We start from the raw sequence: 22,743 nt of genomic DNA on the forward strand, positions 1-22,743 counted from the left end.
AAATTCTTAGTTGTCGTCACTGATTAAGTGAACAAGTTCGAGTATGTTGACAGTCGGAGGTTAGCCACAGTGATATCTTGGAGGCATTACCTATTGAATGTTACAGGATCACTTTTTTTTTTCACCTGTTCCTACTCAGTGTGTTATTTATACTGTTGCTTTAAGAGCCTCTTTGCATTTTTACTGCTCTCTGCCATAATCTGGGGTGGAATATAGCCAATGTTGTGACATCAATTTCCAGTCTTTCAGAATGTCATTAAAACCCGATTGGAGCTCTCTCTTTCCTCTTTCCCTGTCTTCATGGCCTTGTTTTATTGTGATTTACTAACTCACCTGTGTCTCATATCAGCCAGGATCCTACTCAGTAAAGTAGCATTTGGATAGTATATTGATTCTGTGGTTTTTATAAATCAAAGTTAAATACTGCACCCTGACTGACTATGTAGGCATTGAGTGCTTATGTTATTTAACATACTCTGTTTGTGGTGACTTTATCTTGGATGTAGCATCCAGTTTCTATTGAGTTTCTGTGAGATAATGTTTTGTGATGAGAAATTGTTTATCTGAGATGAGAGCAAGTCACTTCTGAGTTGAATCCCTGTTGCATATCTGCCTCACACAGTACAGATAATTCCAGCGTTTCACAATTCTGAAGTCGGGAGCCCTCTGAAAGTCTGTATTTCTGCTGGTCGAAGATGAAAACATCATTCCACCGTCCTTAAAAAACTACAGTGTGTCCGTAAAGTCATGGTGCACTTTTGACCAGTCACAGGAAAGCAACAAAAGATGATAGAAATGTGTAATCTGCACCAAATAAAAGGAAAACCCTCCCAGTTTCTGTAGGATGATGTGGCAGCATGTGCGCATACGCAGATGATGATGTAACACCGTGTATACAGTAGAGCAGCCCACGGCCATGCCAGTCGAGATGTGGACGGTACAGAGGAGAGTTCAGTGTGTTCTGTGGCTCGCTAAATTTGAATCCGTGACCAAAGTGCAACGTGAATATAGGCGCGTTTTTAACGAAGCGCTACCACATAGGAATAACATGACTCGGTGGGATAAACAGTTGAAGGAAACCAGCAGTTTGGTGGAGAAACCCCGTCTGGTAGGCCATCAGTCAGTGACGAGTCTGTAGAGCCGGGATCTCCAAACTTTTTACACAGGGGGCCAGTTCACTGTCTCTCAGACCATTGGAGGGCTGCCAAATACAGTGGTCCTCTCACTGACCACCAGTGAAAGAGGTGCCCCTTCCAGAAGTACAGTGGGGGCTGGATAAAAGGCCTCAGGGGGCCGCATTGCGGCCCGCGGGCCGTAGTTTGGGGACGCCTGCTGTAGAGGCTATATGGGATAGCTACCTAAGGAGCCCTAAAAAAATCTGTGTGTGAGCCCACAACGAACTACACTGAATAGGCATGAAACTGGCAGAGTTTTCCTTTTATCTGGTGCAGATTTCACATTTTTATCATCTTTTGTTGCTTTCCTGTGACCGGTCAAAAGTGCACCATGACTTTACGGACACATTGTACTTCACCTGTGGTTCTATAACAGGCATAATCTCATAGCAAAACTCCAGATGGCAATGAGTCAACTAAATCTTAATGACCCATGTAAGAGAGAGGATAGGAGATTGACTTGATTGAGTTTCTGTAATTTAGGCCTCATAAAGAGTTAAGTTTATTCATAGCATTTCTGATGCTGTCTCTTTCCTGACAGTTTGAGGAGTTTCCCTTTCTCTACCATTTTCATGTGGCTGGTGTCACATTGTGTAATTTTGACAGTGTGTTTTTTACCTCAGTCATGTTTTGGTAAATTTTACATCAAGCTCAGTTTCCACACCCCAGAGGGCATTTGAGGAGGGGAAAAAAGAGGAAGTGCCTTGGAACCACTAGGGCTGCGGCTGAGAGCCGTCCTTTCTCAACAGTTGATCACAGGCCACCCATTGTTGGTATCCAAGCTCATTTCTTGGGCTAGTGACTAATTAACTTCCCCTATAGCGATGGCTTTCAGAACTGTATGAAGTGAGGGACTGAAAGTAAAATCATTGGTGGCTAGAATGCATGCTCTTTTTTCATATATTGCAGTTTAGAAGAATGATTATGGACTATGCAGACACGCTATAGAATATATGTAGGGAAGCACTGAGAAATGGGTATGCCTTATGATAGATGTCAGTGTGTCCATTAAGAAAAATTTGGAATAAAAAAAATTCATGAATGACATACTGACGATCAAATGTCTCCCTATTTCAGTGGGTGATGGCACTCATAGAATGCACTTGGTGTGGAAACGCCTAATTCCTGGTCACTTCTTGAATATATGGGTAAAATTTCCATACTCTGGGAATTTTGAACTGGGAGGCCTACTCATTAACTTTGGCCATGGATTAATGTAATGCATGACATCTTCACAAGGGTTCTAGGTGATTCTTCAGGGTGCAGGTTATCTCCATTGTTTCATAGAAAGTTCTGGAGAGAGACAACAGGGAATAAAGTTGTAAAATTCTAAAATGAGCGGCCAAGCAGGATGGTGGCGAGGGCTGTGACAGCAGAGGCAGGGGTTAAATGTTTTCTCTGCATTGACTTGCCAAGACAGCAGTTTTGCCTCTTACTTCAAAAGGGGAAGCACATAAAAGATGAGTCCAACAGATATGAGCTCCCTTAACTTCCATGTCCTTGCCCCATGACAATACTCCATAATTCATAAGGACGCTTGTCCTGAGTTCTCTGTCTCCCTTCTCAAGCCCAAAGCCTACATGGAACTCTTTACGTCCCAGCATCCTTCCTTTTCCACTGGGAACTTTCCACCTCTATCTGTTTCCTCCCAGATTCTATACCTTGGACATAAAAGAGCCCTTCTTCTTCCAGGAAAGTCCTGCTGGGATGAGTGCTAGCTTGGAATAACGAGACCTGGAGCTCACAGGTAGCAAGAGGTCATCTGCCATGGCAGCTGGATCAGCCAGATCATCTTAGCCATCACTTGGGTGCCCAGGTCCCATCACCCCTACAGCCCCTCACCCTTAGCACTCTGACTCTGTTGATTTTCCTTGACCTCAAAAGGTATGAGCCTCCTTCTTACATCAGGTTTATTGTGGAGGGGGGGTTAGGGGAAGTGGTCTTTTGGCTCAGGCTACCCATTCATGACTGGCCCCAAATCTATACCGAATGGTATTACCATATGAGAATCGTGTTTGTGCGCTCACGCATGCACACCTGTATTGGTCTCAAGGCTAATAATCTAACTGTATTGAAAGAATGAGATTATATATAACTTTAAACCTGGGTCCCATGACTGATCACTGCTGTGTACGGTGGAATAGTATTATTCAATAAGTACTTGTGATGAAGATAATTATATTTCTTTGTGTTTTCCAGTTAAAAGCTTTACTTTGCTAATTGTAAACATTTAAGACATGTCACACTATTTAGAGCCATCTTTTAAAAACAATGATTTGTTTAATGCCAAATCCCTAAATGCAGCAGTGGCCAGGGCTCTTTGGGCCTCTAGGAGGTTCTGCTCTCATCTTCAAAAACAAGAAAACAAAAACAAGAAAATAAACAGAAAACAGAGAAATACCTCCCAAAAGAAAAATGATCTGGGCCAAGAGGAAAAGCAAAGGCAATTCCCAGGAAGAGCAAATGGCCCCATTTACTGAGTTCCTGGTATGGGAGGTGAGTTGTTGGGAATAAAGTAGAAGAAGCAGTTTGGGAGAAATGTGGGCAAAGGAGATAAGGAGTCGGGGCTCGTGCTTTGGGCAGCAGTGAGCTACACAATGTTTTCAGCCTTGAAGAGAAGTAACAGGAAAAAACTGCGGTGTCAGAAGTATGTTGCAAAGGTGAAACTGAAGGACAAAAGATTGGAGGTAAAATACGAAGTTAGGAGATTAAAAAATTTTTTTAAATTTCTTTTGGGTGATAGTCTAGGAATGCAGTAAAGATGATCTGGATGAACACAGAGATAAAACAGAGAGAGGGAAGCCATCAAAGAACTGCTCAGGATTGATTGGTACTTATATGTCTTGGTTAATGATTTGGATTTGGGGGTTGGAGAATATATAGTTTCTTATTGATGCCATACCAAAGTGCCACATACTTGATGGTTTTAAACAACACTGAAGGTTAGAAGGCTGACGTGGGTCTCACTGGGCTATAATCAGGCTATCAGCAGGTCTGAAGTTCTGGAGGTTCTAGGGGACAATCTGTTTCTTTACCATTTTCAACTTCTAGAGCAGGTGTCCCCAAAGTACAGCCCACGGGCCACATGCGGCCCCTGAGGCCGTTTATCCGGCCCCCGCCACACTTCCGGAAGGGGCACCTCTTTCATTGGTGGTCAGTGAGAGGAGCACTGTATGTGGCGACCCTCCAACGGTCTGAGGGACAGTGAACTGACCCCCTGTGTAAAAAGTTTGGGGACCCCTGTTCTAGAGGCTGCTCACATCCCTTGGCTTGTGGCTCCTTCCTCCATCTTCAAAGCCAGCCATGGCCTGTTGAGTCTTTTTCACATCTCATCATCTGACACTACTCTTTTGCCTTCCATTTCCACATTTAAGGACTCTTGTGATTACACTGAGTCCACTGGATGATCCAGGTTAATCTCTTGGTCTCAAGGTCAGCTGCTTAGCAACCTTAATAACATCTGCAACCTGAATTTCCCTTTGCCTTATAACCAAAGATGTTTACAGGTTCTGGGGATTGGGATATGGACATCTTTGGGGGCCTTTATTCTGTCTCCCCCAGAGAAGAAGGAGTAGAAAATGTGGCAAGTTTCTGATTCGTGACCAGGAGAATGAAAATACCAGGAGGCTTGTAGGGCAGATGAGTTTGGGGCAGAAGCTGATGAACCCCATGAGATGAACCCTCAGTTGGGGCACTTCTAGGAGCAAAGAACTGGCAGTACTGAACTGGGATTCTGGACAGATATGGCACTGCAACATCCATGCCTAGGAGTCATTTTCAGAGAGGCAGAACATGCAATGAACGACCAACCTGGTTCGCTGAAGGCAAGCTGGAAAGCACCTAGACTCAGATTAGCTGGAGGGAGTGTCACCAGTGGTTAGAGAGACAGGAAAACCAGAAAAGCACCATTTCATTGATGTACAGGATGAGAGAGGAAGGGAAAGGAGGAAGGGAGAGGTGTGGAAACATTTATGTCATTGTTTTATTCCATTTATTAATTTTCCATTTTAAAGAAGTGCTTTCCTCAGAAGTCCTTAATCTGTAACAGTTTCTTGAAAAGATGTCTGGCATTCAGCATGTCCCAGGATACGGGGCTTAATTTAGGGATGTGATTAGAGTGAGTGCTAGAATTGAAGGAATTAAAAGGAACATCTGTGGACACTCACCGAGGGGCACAGCAGCTAATAAAGAGCCAAGCTGCAGATAGTTCTAGATCATTTGGTTACCCCTCCAGCTCTCTGCTTTCACTCCCTCTTCTCTGCTCTGCTCTAGACTACAAACCTGGGACACACAGAAATGTGAGCTGCGAATTGTTGCCATTCCCAGTTTGTTGCAAGGGGTTCCCACAATTACCCACATCCTCCTCTGAATGAGGACCAGTCAGCCCATTCAGAAAAATGTTGGGCTATAGAATTTCCTGACAATGATATGCAAGTGTGATTTCCTTCCATTGTAGTGATGGTTAAGAAGCTCTCTCTCTCTCTCTCTCTCTCTCTCTCTCTCTCTCACCATCTCTCTCTCACACTCTCTCTCACTCTCTCTCTCTCTCTCTCTCTCTCTCTCTCTCTCTCTCAGGCTTGGAAATTAAATTATGCTACTTCAGAAAAAAAAACATTCTGTACTTGGTGAAGCCCTGTTCATCTTCTAAAACCCACTTTGCATGTCATCTCCTTCAGGAAGCTTCCTCACTCCACCCTCCCCAGTCTTTGGCGTGTGTCTTGTCTTCTGTTGCATGACATAAGGGCACAGGGGCCGGGTGTTATCATTCCTTGTCCATGGATCAAGCACCTAGAGCGACTTCAGTACTCCATGAAAGAATGAATGGCATTTTCATTTCTCAAAAAATATTTTTTTAAAGGAAGCAAGAAAATAAACTGCTAATTTTTTTTAATGTGGGGGGATGGAATATGTGCTTACTAGTAACATATTGTGTTGTAATTTAGCAAAGATGATATCTATACAATGGCCAAATATGGGGAAATGTAGGGGGGAAAATGGGATCCACTACAGATATCAAGTCAAAACTCCCCTTCCTTTTTGGCAGGCATGCAGGTAAAAGGTTCAGAATGCTGGCTGAGCCTCACTTTGCATCTAGATATTTTGTCATTACTCAAGACATTTAACCAACATTTACGGTATAGACACTTGCACAAAGAGTCGTGCCAAGTGCTGTGCTAACAAGAAAAGAAAAAGATCCGGTTCTGAGCAGCTATTATTAAATGTCTTCACGAATTTCCCCATAACATTCAGCTCACATCATTTCCATTGATGTCAGGGTGAAGTCCCATTGCATATCATTTCCTGATAGCACCCAAACTTGTGCGTTCTTGTCTAAGTTTATTCTGCCATTGTTGCCCACACAGCATTTTATTCATACCTCTCCCAGAGGGATTTTCATTATATTTCCCCTAGCTTCACGTGTCTCCATCTTCTAACACATGGGCCAAATCCAGCTTGCTACCTGCTTTTGTAAACATGGTTTCATTGGACAGCCACACGCACTCGTTCGCGGATTGTGTACACTCCTGCATGCTGCAGGGACTGAAGAGCCGGGCGCCGCCAGTATTTACTACCTTGCCCTTTGTAGGAAAAGTTTGCTGAGCTCTGTTCTAATAGATTCAGAAATCCTTGAAGACAGTGGTTATGTGTTATTTTTTCTGGGTTTAACCCCAATATCGTTCATTTATTGATTCAGACAATGAATGTTTGAGTCCCACCATGAGCAAGACGCTGTTCCAGGCACTGGTAGGACATCCCTCAAAGAGCAAAGCAAAGTCTCTCTCCTCTCACAGAGCTTATGTCCTAGTGCAGCGGCAGTAGGGAGAGATGGGGCAGCAGACAAATGATATAATGTCACTGATCAGTGTTCTGGAGGAAAGCACACATAGCTGGGGGAAGGCTGGCTGTGAGGGGTGGGTGGTTGTGGTGGTAGCAGGGATATTTCTTTTATGTTGGTACACATGGAAGGTGACACTGGGGCAGAAAGTCATGTGCATTCCAAGACCTTGCAAGGGGGAGACAGGATGTGCTTGGCATGTTTCAGGAATCACACGGAGGCCATGTGCCCAGAGCAGAACAAGGGGTGGGTAGCATGGGAGGAAATGAGGTCACTGTCTAAGTCTGTGTTTTCTAGGGCTGATTTTATTCTGGTAAACTTCTCTCTGAGTGAGATGGGAAGCCCCTGGAGGGGAGAGCAGAGGAGAGGCAGGCCTGGTCATGTTTTAGCAGGATTGCTGGCTTCTGAGCGGGAGATAGGCTATGGAGGGAAGGGTAAGAGTGAGAGAAGCCAGGAGGCTATTTAGAAAGGCATTGCGCTAATCCAGGTAAGAGATGATGTTGGCTTGGCCCATGATCATAGAGGTAGGGTGGTAAGGATGCCAGCTCTAGCTTCTCAAGCTAGCTCCATACCTAGCATTCAGTAAATGCTGAGTAAAATGTCAGCATTTCCATTGCGGTCAGCAGTGGAACCACCTCTAGAAATTCTGATTATGCCACTCTGGGATGGATTCCTGGCACCTGTGTACAAATGCTGTCATCACAGCTCTCCAGACGAAATTGGTGCTCATCCCTCTGTTGAGATCCATCAGTAGATGTTTTTCTTATTTCACCCGAGAACAAAGCAGACCAAAAGGGCTACTTTTTTTTTACTTTAATTTACATGCTTGTGATGCAAAGAGAAAAGAAATTACAGATAATTCTATTTTTGCATGATTAACCAAAATAATGATTAGTGGGTAAAGCCTTTCAATTTCTTCCAAGCCACCTGTAGGAAGAGTTGGCTGGGACCACGCAGGGACGGTAAGTTTCTCGCAGACGCAGCTCTGGGTTTCCCATCACAGGCTGTGGAAAGACAAGCAAGCTTGAAGATTTCAAACCTCAGCTGCCCATTTGTTCTTTGTTATGTAGCTAATATTAGCGAATGAGTGAAGAATTTTTTAAGATACCAGGCTTCTGTGAAGCCAGAAGCTCTTTAATTTTTAGCAAGCTCAGCACATATGCTACACTTTTAATGAGCGGTTAGCATTCACTTGGTAAGAAGATAAGCATTAGATTAACCCAAGCACCACATGGCATTTCTGAGGGATGCTATTTCAGAAAGGGTCAGGGTGTTTTAGAAATCGAGAATTTTGTAAATAAATGGAGGTGTGAATACAAAAAGGGCAGTTGTCAGAATCGCTAAACTGAGCTCTGGATATGAAGCCTTCCCACAAATCGGGCTAGAAAACTCCCTGGAGGGTGGCTTGAACCCTGTGTCCACTGAGCGGATGGCACTGTTCGTCCACAGCCGCTGCTGGCAGCGGCTGCGTGTAGTGCACCAGGCACTGTTCCGCAGCTCGCTGCTAATGGTCCTGAAAGGGAGAAGGTTCAAAGAGGCTTGGTTCCCAGGCCTGCTAATGAGCAGGGGCCTCTTCGCCTTAATGAACTGGGGCTGATGTGCAGAGTTCACAAAAGCAGCAAGTCTTCACGGCCAAGGGACTGTGCAGCTGGGCCACCCGAAGGCAGCCTGGAGGGAAGCGACAAAGCTGCTGGAGGTCATGCTGGGCCAACACAGCTCTGAGTGTGAGGCTCGCCCTCCTGCCCACCCGGCTGAGCCCTTGATGGCGGTGTTTAGGCGGGGGGGGGGGGGGGGGGGGGGGCTCCGTCCGCAGCCTGCAAGCAGCTTTGGAGCAATGCGGCTACCTTAAACTGCTTTCTAAACTGTGGTCATTACCAGTGTTACAACTTATCAAATGAATATTGTAGCCACTAAAATCCTTGTTCTAATTATCTAAATTGTTATTAGTTATTGGTACCCAACCTCACAGCAGCCACTAAAAAGGCCCTTAGATATTTTCCTCTGTTTTTCTCTGCCCACCCACCTCCCATTGCCAGCGCTGAACAATAGAATTATTCAGAAGAGTAACAGACACATGCCAAGAACGCTGCCTCTATCAGTTATCTTTGGGAAAACAGCGTTTTTAATCAAGAATAGATTTTGAAAACCAACATATCATATTTAAGCATTATTTCCGCTGAAATCATGCATTTGATTTCATACACATTTCATACCCGTTTCTACAATAAGTGCGTTTCTACTTCTCTGAAGCCTGGTTTGGTATTGCAGAGTAAATAAAGTCCTTAAAACACCTATACATGAACATGTAAGTTCATAAATTCAAAGTTATGAAAGACTCTATAGTTCATTAATTAATGTTTCTACATTTTAATTTTCAACAGAAGGTGAAACTTGGCTGCGACACAATAAGTTGATTGTGATGAGGATACAAATGAAAATTATAGTCTCAATAACTTGCCAATTTGGAGTAAGACCTTTTAAAGAATAAAATTGCCCCCCCCACACACACACACACAAAACAACTGCTTTCGGTGACTGGAACTTGGAGAAACGTTAGCTGGTTTGCTTGCTTAGGGTGTCTGTCCCCTCCTTATTTCCTCGGTGAATACAAAGAGTTATTTGGAATGTACACAGATTTGCCCTTCCATGAACTGTGTTTGGAATGATTTTGAGATGCATTCAAAGCTGACAGCCCCACATGGCTGACCCCTTTGCGCCTAATCAGATCTTCCGTTCTGTTTCCAGATAGCTGATCAGCTTCCTTGGAATTTGCTGATGACCCAGCAGAGCTGTGCCTGAAGATGGAAACACTGGAGTCGGAGCTGACCTGCCCTATTTGTCTGGAGCTCTTTGAGGACCCTCTCCTGCTACCTTGTGCACACAGCCTCTGCTTCAACTGCGCCCACCGTATCCTGGTGTCACACTGTGCCACCAACGAGTCCGTGGAGTCTATCACCGCCTTCCAGTGCCCCACCTGCCGACATGTCATCACGCTCAGCCAGCGAGGTCTAGACGGGCTCAAGCGGAACGTCACTCTGCAGAACATCATCGACAGGTTCCAGAAAGCATCCGTGAGCGGGCCTAACTCCCCCAGCGAGACCCGCCGAGAGCGGGCCTTTGACGCCAACGCCATGACCTCTGCCGAGAAAGTCCTCTGTCAGTTCTGTGACCAGGATCCTGCCCAGGACGCTGTGAAGACCTGTGTCACTTGCGAAGTGTCCTACTGTGATGAGTGCCTGAAAGCCACTCACCCAAACAAGAAGCCTTTCACAGGCCACCGTCTGATTGAGCCAATTCCGGACTCCCACATCCGGGGGCTGATGTGTCTGGAGCACGAGGATGAGAAGGTGAATATGTACTGTGTGACCGATGACCAGTTAATCTGTGCCTTGTGTAAACTGGTTGGGCGGCACCGAGATCATCAGGTGGCAGCTTTGAGTGAGCGCTATGACAAATTGAAGGTTAGTCCGATCCGCCTTAAGCCAACCCCTTTCTGCCAGCAAATGTCATGGAAATAAAAAGTGTATTCACTGCTAGCTACATGGCAGGTGAAGGTTTTCTCTTCACCTTTGTTATCTGATTTGTTTTAGCATGTTTTTTGGCAGCATATAGATGTTACATAATAAGGCTATCTTGTAAAAGTTGACTGCTGCTTGTAATTTCAGCGTTGTCAAGGTGAGAGCGAAGTCAAACAATCTGGATCATTTGCAATCCTTGCCGTTGAGAGAGAGAGACAGGATAGGGAGAAAGAGGAAAGGGAGAGGGATCAAGAAGGAACTGCAGATAAAATCTGGCTTTGGGCATTTTGGGGGCATTTATTTCCCTCACTCGTCAGGGAAAACTAATTTCACTCACATTGTACCTGTATCTAGTTACCATGCAAACAGAAGACTAGGAGGAGGAATGCCGGAAGTAAATGTGGGATTTTAGAGGACATGTAACCTCTTACTCCTGGTGAAAATGATACCCACCTTATTGGTGAACTAGCGTGCTCCCACCATCTCAGGTTTCATGAACGAATTCCTTTTCTTGGAGGCTTTTTATTTAGTTATGGTTACAGGAAAGACTGTTTGAACTTCACTTGTTAAAATTTTATTTATCAGTTTTAGAGAAAAAGGAAGGGAGAGAGAGACACACACAAAAAAACATCGATCTGTTTCTGTATGTGTCCTGACCAGGGGTGGAACCCGTAACATTTGTGCATCGGTTGGTACTCTAACCAACCAAGCTATCGGGCAGGGCCAAACTTCACTTTTAACATGAAATGATTAACTCCAGCTCAGGGAATGATAATTAATATGATTGTATGTCAAATTAAGAAATCTCTCTCTAAATATGGATAGAATGCACCAGGGAGGAAATAAGCTGTCTCCAGATGCCTGTCTGCTCAGCTTCAGATGACAGTGAGTCTAATTATTGCAACCTCAGCTGAGACACTTTGCTCTGATACTAAGATACTATGCTCACCAGCTAATTTTAGTTCACAAGACATCAATTAAAAGGTAAAGGAAGTATAAATTAAGAGCTTTGAGTAAATATATATTGAAGTCCTTCCTCTCAGGAAAAACACACACCATTTTGTTGAGCAAACAAAAAATGAATCACATGATCAAAAGAGTATTACCACTTAGGGCACATCGTCACGTTCCACAAATGACTCCTATCACTTCTCAGCGTGAATGGATGTCTGCCTTGCCTAGGACCTCACAGTTTATTTTGTGACACTAGGATTAACACAGACCACGTCTGTGATTTGGTTTGGCTATTTCTTGATATGATGAGGGAAGTTGACATGCTGAAGTGAATCCCTGCTTCCAGATGTCACTTGGGGAACAAAAGCATCACTTGGGCAGCATGCCTCACTTAAAGTGTCCAGTGATGACTGGTGCAAATTCGTCTTTAAACATGGAGAGGCAGTTAAGCCCAAGGATTTAGTGATCTAGACAAGGGAAGACAGACGATGGCTGGTTTTCTAGTACGCTGTGTGGCAGGAGCCAGAAACACTACAAAAGCCAACAATAGCAAAGGTGATGCATGTATGAATTGTGTCTCTAGAGCAGATTCTTCGGAAACTGCTATGGCTAGCAAATTCGAGAGACCCTCCCACCCCTTTTTGATCAGACAAAATGTTCAGGATGATTAGACATAGGTATTTTTGTTTTCTAAAATGTAAACACACCAGATGTTTTGTTCCTTTATCAGAAATGTTCCTTTCATTGATTACCACCACCTTTTAACATTCGCTTGTTAAAACGCCACAATCATGTTTGATAGTCGACAGCTCCCGGATTTGATATTTAAACCTGACAGTCAAGTTTTTCTCATTACTTGTATACTGACACAGAGGAGTTATTAATTATGTAGTTAACATCTCCAAATTTATGAGGTGACAGACACTTCATGTTCTAACCCATTTTGTGATGAAAATGGAACTCTTCAGTTATGAGCCCTGCACACTTGTCTAATCAAGTCAGTGGATTCGTGGACGTTGATACTGTCACCGGGAGGGCCTGCCAGTTAACGATGTAGTATATTTTATCTTACAATTACAGAAATAGAAGCATATAAACAGCACCCAGTGCACCAAAACAGATTTGCAGTCGCTCAACAAACTATACTTACGAGCATTTATTTACAGCCATTCCACAAAATGTGCTTTTATAAGCATTTAAACAAATAGCATGTTTGTTCTAAAACATGCCACTTATGTTAGAATAAAAGAATCATATGCATATATGACATTTCGGTGTCTATGGTATTTCAGTTATCATATATTTATGAATGTATATATTTCCTTTTTAATAAACCTTAATACAATATAAACATTGATTTTTGAAGAAAGTAGTAACAGCACCCAGAAAGGACAAAAACCAAGGAAGCATATTTTTGTTAATTATTACTTGGGTCTGAAAAAGTAAATGTGCCCGTAGCTGTATTTTTCTGAGGCCTCTAAGGATGATTTCATTGACAAGGCAATTGGTTTGCTTTACTAATTTGGGATACGTAGGACTCAGGTGTCTCCTGTTTGAGATTTTTTTTTTTGTCCTTCTGTTAGTAAAAGCCCATTATTTGAAGAGGGGAATTCAGCCATGATTATGACAAATAATCATTTCTTCCAACAGCACTAAACTTTGGGGGACATTTTCACTCATATTAGGTCTCAGTATACATGTTTCTATATGGACTTGGCAAACACTTTTGTACATTACAATTTGTTTCTAGGCATAAAAGGAAAAACCCCATAAAAATTCTAACATTTAGAATTCATACAAATAAAATCTTCCATGTCATCCGAAACAGCATCATGTCAGTAACCTAACGTTTCAGAGACTGTGCATTGGAAAGCACTCATAAAGTACTGAAGCAAAGAGACAATAAAACCAACATTTCCTGAACTCTTATTTTAAGATAAAAAAGAGAAAAGTCTTCCTGCCAAATGACTCTCTAAATGGAGCATATCATAATGTGGACCTTTTTACATCATTTTAATTGAATTTTGAGAAGCCCCTTGGTCTTCCAAACTTGGATTAAAAGTTTGGTTTGTGAACCACATAACATATAAGAGAATTTAATATAATGCATTCCAGAGTTTTCAAGGAATTACAGCGCAGTCATTTCTTTTCTTCTGTTCCAACATACAATCTTGGAGCTCTTGTTTCTTTTCTCTAGTTACACCTATAAAAATACACAAACTGAGAAAATTTGACCTTTCCTTGCCCTTCAGTTTCAGCATAGCCCCACTTCAAGTTAGCTGGTGCTGAAGTTCCAAACCATTGTCTTGCTATTCTGACTCTAAAAGTTGGCCGAGGGAGTGTATTTGTATAATGCCTGTTTCAGTGGATCATCCCATTGGAATTTTGTAATAGTTTGATAAAGGTTCTGATTAAATCTCAGCTTTCCTTTGTAACTCTTCTCATTTGGAGGTGAAGATTTGGGGTTTTACTCTTGGGTTTTGTTTACAGATTGTAAGGTTCTATATTTTTGAAAGTTTTGTATTTTATTTGCGGTTGGGAAAGTTGTAAGTGGATACTGAGCTAGACTTTTCTTTAGTTTTCCTCAGAATTCTATGAATTGGCTCTTCTTTGAAAATAGTAGCAGGTATAGTGCAGGTTCCAGTGAAAGGAGTGTTTGTGGTGCTCGTAGTGGCTGGAGGCCAGGTGTGCAGCTCCATCTTAAATGTGCAGGTCAGATCTTCACCACATAGACTTATCTGGCCCCACATAGCAATGGTGCCCAGGCTGAGAAACCCTCGTCTGTGAGAAGAATTCATTTATCACTGAATGCATTAGTTAGGGCTGCCATAACAAGGAACCACACACTAGGTGGCTAAGTGAAAGAAATTTATTCTTTTACAGGTCTGGAGGCCAGAATTCCAAAATCAAGGTGTCAGCAGGTTTGATTCCTTCTGAGGACTGCAAGGGAAGGATGTGTTCTAGACCTTTCTCCTTGGCTTGTCTTCTCCCTGTGTCTTATCATCTACCTAGCATTCCCCTTGTGTGCTTGTCCATGTGTCCAAATCTCTCCCCTTTTTATAAGGCCACCAATCCTATTGGATTAAGGACTTGCTCACTCTACTCCAGTATGACCTCATAATAACTAATTTCATCTACAATGACCCTATTCCTAAATAAGGCCATATTCTGAAGTATTGGGGGTTAGGACTTCAAGAAATGCATTTTGTGCAGCCACAGTTCAACCTATACTAGTCAACTGAAGATATGTTATGTCTCTATCAAGAATTTTATCACCTTAAGTTAGGCAGAGACCTTAGGCTCACACTATCATCACTCACCTAAGACTGAGCACAGTGTCTTGTAGATAATAATTCTCAGTAAATATTTGTCAGCTGCTTCATTAGTCATCAACTATTAACCCCACATGAAAGTTTAAATTAAATTCATATTGAGATTGCTGATGTTCATATATATATATATATATATATATATATATATGACAAAGCATCTGTAAGATAGTTTCTAAATAAGGCAGAACCAGATAATGTATTTTGTCCAATTAGATGTGAACCATTATTTTGATCTACACTGCATTTTGTTGGCTTGAATTTAATGGTGTGAATTTATATAAACTATATTTCAAATATTTGTAGAACAATTTACACTTGTTTTATTCTGATATGTGATGGACACTTAATATAGTCCCATCGTACCTATTATTTCATTTCTCCTCCTAATAACCATATCTGGCATATAGGTTTTTTGAGAGATCATGAAAAAGTTACTGTATGCTTAATAAGTGAAGGCAATAGAAATAGACACAGTTCTCCTCCTCCATGGAGCTTCTAGTCTAGTGCAGAATTCCAACAGGTAAACCTTTCTGTTGGTGGTGGACATAAGCACATCATGCTCAAAGCAGGGACCCCAACCCCAGACCTGAGAGACAGAGAGTGGCTTCTCAGAAAAGGGACCATTACAGCCACCATTTCCAGGCCTTTTATTAAAAAACAATGTCAAATTACTTGACATCTATACATTCTCTGGTATCAGTCATTCTTTTTTATTTTTACCATGTATGACATTCCCTCATGTAATCCCATATATTTTTTCAAACTAGTTCACAATAATTCCAGGTTAGATTTTAACCTAAAACATAGATAGAGACACCTTAGTATGTTTTACCACATGATGCCATGGGGATATGTAAACAAGTAAGCCACATGACTCCTAGAATGTTTTGGCTGTATGGGGTCCCACGGGTTCCAACTGGCCCTTCAAATGTACTTCTGCCTGTGCTCACTTCATGGGAACAATTCTTTTCTTTATTTTTATTTATTTATTTATTTATTTGTATTTTTCTGAAGCTGGAAATGGGGAGAGACAGTCAGACAGACTCCCACATGTGCCCTACGGGGATCCACCCAGCACGCCCACCAGGGGCAAAGCTCTGCCCACCAGGGGGCGATGCTCTGCCCCTCCAGGGCATCGCTCTGCAGCGACCAGAGCCACTCTAGTGCCTGGGGCAGAGGCCAAGGAGCCATCCCCAGCGCCCGAGCCATCTTTGCTCCAATGGAGCCTTGGCTGTGGGAGGGGAAGAGAGAGACAGAGAGGAAGGAGGGGAGGGGGGTGGAGAAGCAAATGGGTGCTTCTCCTATGTTCCCTGGCCGGGAATCGAACCCGGGTCCCCTGCATGCCAGGCCAACGCTCTATCGCTGAGCCAACCGGCCAGGGTGGGAACAATTCTTTAGTCTGCACTCTATGCTTTTCAAGTCCCCATGTGATGAAAATATTGTTTCCAAATACTTGTAAAATTTGTTCAACCTATATTTTAAGTTTCTTAGTTTGGTACAGAATTATTTATGATATACGAATTAAAAGTGAACATCTCCAGGGATATGTTTTTAACAGGAAACTCAAGGCTACATCCTTCCTCTCCTTCTCACCTGTCTGTTCCCCCTCATGAGCCCCCTCTCCCCTCCTTCACCAGAGGAGAGGAATGTACTATTACCTGATGACTTATTATTATTGGAACAATTTTTGATAAGCTTAGAGAGTTTTGGAAAATGCACAGACAAGTAAAGCTCACAGGATGTGTAAACAAATGTAGTTCTTGCACATGTTGCTTAAAGTTCCTGCACTGCCTTATACTCATCTGTGAAACAGGGCCAATAATGTACTCACTTGCATAGAAACTCGTGAGAACAAAATAAAACGTCCTTAGCCTTGGGCCTGGCACAGAGGAAGCCTACAATATGTGTTAGAACATCACAATAGATGTAAGCAACCAGCGAGTAGAACGGCCTGATGGTTAAGATGTAGACTTTGGAGGTAGACTGCCTGCCAATTATTTTTTAACCACCATTTGTATTATTTGTGTGTGAGATAAGGATTCATGTTGTTGCTTTAATGTGTTTTGTAGTTTTGTTTCCAAAGCACTTGGCAAAGGGCAGAGGCACAACAATGAATAAACACTTGTTGATGGACATGTAGAATTGATAGGTTAGGAGTGTTTGGGGATTCGGAGGAGGAAGAGATGATTCTGGTTTTGAGTAGACAAGAAATCTTGCTTCAGGGTGGTGGGATTTAGCTGCCATGACAGATCGGTGGATTATGCATCAAAGAAGAAGAGTGAGGCATTCCTTAGGAGTGAGGCCAGCAGAGACCTGTTGGCAGGAATCTATAAGACAGCTTAGGGATTCTAGACAATGCTGGCTAGAGCCCAGCGTGCTGACTGAGGGGCCAGGACCAAGAATGTTAGAAGAGTCATGTTGGGAGAAGATTTTGAAAGTCTTTGAATGCCAGGTTAAGGGTTTGGGACATTTTTCCTCTAATAGGGTCACACCAAACTAATTTTGTTTTTGAGACAGTCTGATGTGTATGTTTGAAAGTAAGGTCAAACAAAGATATCAGAAGAAACAGAAGGGCGAAACGACATTCACATTACTCTACATTTGGTGGTCTCTGTAATTGGTAAAGTGACAGAGTATCATAGGTGAAAACCCGCCTCGCTGTCAGCAGACACATGCAAGTGTGAGATTCAATTATCTTGGCCGTGAAGACTAAGAAACAGGAGGTGCCGTTGCTAATTGGCTCGTGGACCCAGGCATACGTGTGATTCTCTTCCTGATTCCCTAGTGCAGCGACACACTGGACATCGTGTGCTTATTTCTTCTGGCTTTTGGACTGACTGTAAGGAGTAGGTGGTTGCCACCTCCTAAGTACCATTTTCGGGCGAGGAACTACCTTGGAGCTCATATTGCTTCAGCCTGTTCTGCAGCTGTGGAGGTTAAGGCTGAGAGTGGTGAAAGGGACTTGTCCCCCAACCACATAGTGAGACGGCTCTGGAGCGGGGTTCGAATGCACTTGCCTTGCTGCCCGGTTTCTTCTGTGTCTTTGGCTACTTCCTATTGCAGCCAAAAGTTCCAGCTCGGATGTCACTGCCTTTCAAGCAATCCATTCATTTCTGATGTTTCTTTTGAGGTTTTCAGACTAAATCCAGTGATTTTATGTGATTTTAAACACACTCCTGGCTTGGCAGTAGGCCACCATCGCTGATGTAGGCTGCTGCCTCTAGAGCCGCCAAAAAAGATGCCTTTAGGTATCCCCGTGCTGACGTTTCCTACAGTTGAGCCAGAGCAGACTGGGTTGTCTTCAAGGGCCAGACTTCATGCCGAGAGCTGGGTTCACACAGATAGACCCATATGACCTTGGGGGCCGCACAGAAGAAAGGAGATGTTCAAGTGAAAACAAATGGATTATAACTGCAGTTAAATGGGCTCACTACTTTCCTTCTTAGGGTAATGTTTTCCTCAATGTCTTAATGTACAGATAACGATTACATTTTTGTATATTAAATATACAAAGCAAATAAACATAAGTGAGGCATATCTATTTGTGCATGCTATTTGGACTTAAGTTGAAAAGTTTTGAAAGAACACAGTTCATCTTGATCAGTTACAAAATTAAAGGTAGTACAATTTGCTGAAAATACAGCAACTAAATATATTTTAAGGCTTTGATATGCAAAAGTCTCTCTTATTCTATGTCATTGATAAACCATAAATTAGGTTATTCTTAGAAAGACTGGTAAGTTTTTTGACACTGGCTAGGTAAATAAATAATAAATAGGCTATGAGTGGCTTGAGAAAGTGAATGTGGCTCAGGATTTGATTTATTTCACTATGGGACACAAACATTTTGGAAAAATCTGATAAAACTGTAAAAAAAAAATTTACAAAATTCACTTCAAATTACTCAGTTTATGTTTTTGACTTTTGGGCCTATTACTAAAGGGTTTGAATACCCATGATGATAGCTTTTTGGCTGGCAGAGGAAAGCAGATTTTATATTTCTCATCAAAAAAGAAAATGCTTGTAAAGTGTTTAGCATGGTGATTGGCACATGGTAAGCGTTCCATGAACACGAGGTATTATTATATCTGGGCATTTACTGTTACAATAAAGACTTCATGGGTGCGATCCAGTTCTGAATTTCCTGACAGTATCATAAATTACTCAGTGGTTATGGGGTCCATGCTGTTTCTGGCTGACTTGGGAAACTTTGAACAACCCTCAGGGGAATTATAATTGAGTAGAAACTTTGATTTGTCCCTCTTTCTAAACCAGGCTAAGTAGTAAAATGGACTTTTAAGAAGCAGTGAGTGGAGGACTGAAAGAAATGGCTTTAGAACAAGTACCATTTTGAAATTCATGGGGGATGAGCAACTGCATGTTCCTGGTTTATCTGACCTACAACTACTTCCTAGGAAAGAGAAGCTGGCATTTGGTTTTATGCCACGACTGTCACACTCAGACATGTATAAACAGATGTGACAAATATAGGTGATGTGACACACAGGAACGATCACAACCTCAGTTGGCCAGCTCTCTTTTTTGTTGTAGATGGCCTTTGGTGTATGAGTGAAGAATGGAGCGGGCCGGCCTTGGGCTGTGTGTTAGCAGCGGCTCCCTTAGAACAGGAGGAGGGCGGGGTTTCAGCATCAAGAGGATGATGGCAGGAGGAGGTGGAGGAGCTTGCGCAGGCGCAGGCATCCAGCCTCCGCTGTAGTGGCCCTGGGGTGTTTTGTTCTCCGTACTCTCTTCTGTGCCATCAGGATGGAATGCATCAAAGAGCAGCGTTATCCTCTGCATCCTTCTTTGCATCCCCTTTACTGCTTATTGGTGGAAAAATCAGAAAAATAATGGTTTTTATTCACATTGGAATAGACTAGGTTTTTATTACTGAAACATTATGGAAAGTAGGAAAAGCTTCTCTCCCCTTTGTGCCTTTATAAACAATCTTTCCCCCCATTTGTTTTATCAAATACTGCTTTAAAGAAAAAAAGGAAGAAAAGAACCCTTATTTATTCACCCAAGGAATATTTGTGTGTAGCTAATGAGATAAGCGCTGGGTAAACTCTGGGAATGCAGAAATGAATAACAAAGATAAGTGATTGCTTCCATGGTCTAGACGGAATTATAACTTGTGATAAGAGTATATAAAAGGGCTATGGAAAGAGTTCCATGAAACTCAGTCCATGAGATAGTTTTTAAAACCATCTGACTTAGGTGTTGCTATCTGAAAATCACCTAATTCCAAAAGCTGAAGTGAAAACTCATTTTGATGAAAAGCAATGTGCAGAGAGGACCAACAGTGGTATCCACACTGTGTGTTCCTTTGGTGTGGCAGGCTTCCAATCCATGATCAGTTCTGGGCCAGACCCTTTCTCATTAAAGGTCTACTGTTCATGGGCTGGACTCTTAGCTCTCCTCTTAGCTTTCCTCGGAGGTCTCTGTTTCTGTCCTGCAGGAGACAGGGATAGTTGGACAAACTCCAGCAAAGGAGCTTGGAGGGGGTGCTCCTTTTGCCCCTGGATAGCTGAATCAAGCTCCAGATGGCCCCAGTGAACAGTGGCCTCACTCATTCATAGTGTTCAGCGCCAGCTCCAGATAAGTGAAATGGCTCCAGTTTCTCTTTTATTCTGGAAATCCATCTGGAAAACAGACAAGGCTGTCATGCTGCCTCCTTACTTCTAGAAAAAAGTCTTGCAGGCCAGGGCTGGGTAGTAGTGGAGGGAGGAGGAGTTATCTTTCAAGATGCTGCTTTAAGTTGTTTTGAGGTGTGGTTCAAGGGTATTTGTGGATTCAACACCAAGAACCAGCTATTATTACCAAGAGTAATAACTAGCATTTGCAAATCTCCAGATTGACAGTTTGCAAAGCACTTTCAAGTATTATTTGATCCTTGGAACAACCGTGTATCCCCTGCTAAAATATGAGAATGCTAATACCTGCTCATTAGGGATCTTGGGAGGATTAAATGAGATAATACACAGGTCCAAGCGTCTAGCCCTGTGTCTAGTGGGTGGGAGAAGTTTGGTAAATAGGAACCTACTTAACCTCACGGACCATGTGGCCATGGGAAATTAAATACCTTTACTGTGGTTAGAGAAATGAAAGTTGGGATCTCAGACCCAGGGACCCCATCTGGCCCCTAACTAAGCATTGCCTATGATTAAAACAAGTGGAACTATGGCTCAAACATGCCACATTTCAAAAACGTAAGAAGAAAAAAGAACTTGGGTGACAGAGAGACACAGAATTTTTGTATTAGCTTTGGACACAAGGGCTCCCTGGACTGAGCAAAGAAGTTTCCTTTAAAGTGGTGACTATGATTGAAGATGATCTGTTTTCAGTTCTAATATAAACAAAAGTAAAAATACAAAATTGAGATATGGAAATCCATGTGGAATTTTTATTTATTTACAATAATGCTGAATTATTTAATATTTATCAGCTACTCTATACGTAAGTGGTAAAAGAAGGAATGAATGACTCTGATGATCCCTAAATTCATTTATTCACTTGAAATATGATTATCCTGGTTAAAAATGGAAATTTAGAGTCCTGGTCTATGAGTTTGACATTTCAAATCTCTTAAGAGTCCTAAATGAGTTCTTATTCCTATTTAGTTATTTTTGGCAAAGCATGGATGCAAATCAAAATGGTCACCACATGTTAGTAACAAAGCTTTTTCGTCTATTATCCATCCTTCTCTCTAGGATTGCTTATCAGTCAGGACTGTAAGTTTAAATTACACTCTGAGACCAGAATGTCTCAAACATAAATGTACATAGGAACCACTCGGGAGTCTTACGAGAATGCAGATTCTGATCTGGCAGGTCCGAGACGACTTTGGAGTCTGATTTCAACCTGCTCCCTGGCCTAGCCATTTTAGAGTAGTGTTAACTCAGGGTGAGGCAAGAAACAAAAGTAACTTCTCTAAGCCTCATGTCCTCCTCGGTACAACAGAGGTCATAATTGAGGGTTGAATCCTGTAATGCTTGGTTGTTCGGAAGCCCAGGACAAAAGATAGTGGCTATTCTGCCATTACTATTTTATTCCCTGAGGGCTTCCATCTCTTCTCCTCTTTATTCCCAATTTGAAGCCTTTGCTGCAGTTACAAAGACAGTACAAGTTTTTCTAAGAAGTCAAACAATCCAAAGTTTATATAAATAAAAGTGAAGAATCTCCCTTCTCAATCTTTCCATCCCTTCCTCTAGTAACTCCAGATCGTTTTAAAGGACCAACTCTTGGCTCACTGAAGCTACCCTAGCATAGCTTTCCATAAAATTCTTTCATCTCCGACATTGCATATCTTTTTTGCCACTCTTATAATTACATAGCATTCTGTATTATTTTATAAATATTCTTTGGGCCCAAGCCTTCCTGCCTCAATCATTTGTCCATTTCTCAAGTCCGATGACTGTATTTTATAGTTCTTTTGTATCTGATTACTCATTTTTCAATGACTAGAACATTTTTAAAAACAACAAGGTATTTTATAGCAGTAAATACTTGTTGAAACAAATGAAACAGCCCATAATAATTTAATCAGATTACTGTCTCTACTATGTCAGTAGAATTTGCCCATCAGATAAAAAAGGAAAACCATAGCCCACCAGCCATTCTTCAGAATTCTGAATACATAAGCAAGAAAATGTTGCCTCTCAAGTCTCCACATTCATTTCTGAGTCTACAAATTGCTCCCCAGTGATTACAAAAAAGACCGTTTGATTGTTTTTTTAAACTTTAGTTCCGGCAAGGGTGCTCACATGTTTACCATTCACAAAAGATATAACAAAATAATGCTGTATTGTATATACACACGCACACACACATTTGTGTATGTATTTTGTTCCCTGCTGTCTCAGCACAGTTGTGTTGAATTCCATTTTGAGGCAGGATGGTAAGAAATCCAGAAGAAGACCTTAGGGTAA

At 42.2% G+C, this 22,743-nt stretch overlaps 1 protein-coding gene across 6 annotated transcripts in view; it reads left to right on the forward strand.

The window, feature by feature from the left end:
• Positions 1 to 22,743, forward strand: part of MID1 (midline 1) — a 346,779-nt gene that overhangs the window by 239,374 nt on the left and 84,662 nt on the right. For 4 of the 6 annotated variants that reach the window (XM_066249082.1, XM_066249084.1, XM_066249081.1 and 1 more), the window contains exon 2: positions 9,757 to 10,472. In XM_066249082.1, the coding sequence (XP_066105179.1) occupies positions 9,813 to 10,472 (660 nt within the window). In that variant the 5' untranslated portion in view covers positions 9,757 to 9,812. The remainder of the gene's footprint in view (positions 1 to 9,756; positions 10,473 to 22,743) is intronic. The other 2 variants (XM_066249087.1, XM_066249086.1) reach the window with 2 other exon arrangements.

This window comes from Saccopteryx bilineata, chromosome X (genome assembly GCF_036850765.1).
Source record: "Saccopteryx bilineata isolate mSacBil1 chromosome X, mSacBil1_pri_phased_curated, whole genome shotgun sequence".
NCBI lineage: Eukaryota > Metazoa > Chordata > Mammalia > Chiroptera > Emballonuridae > Saccopteryx > Saccopteryx bilineata.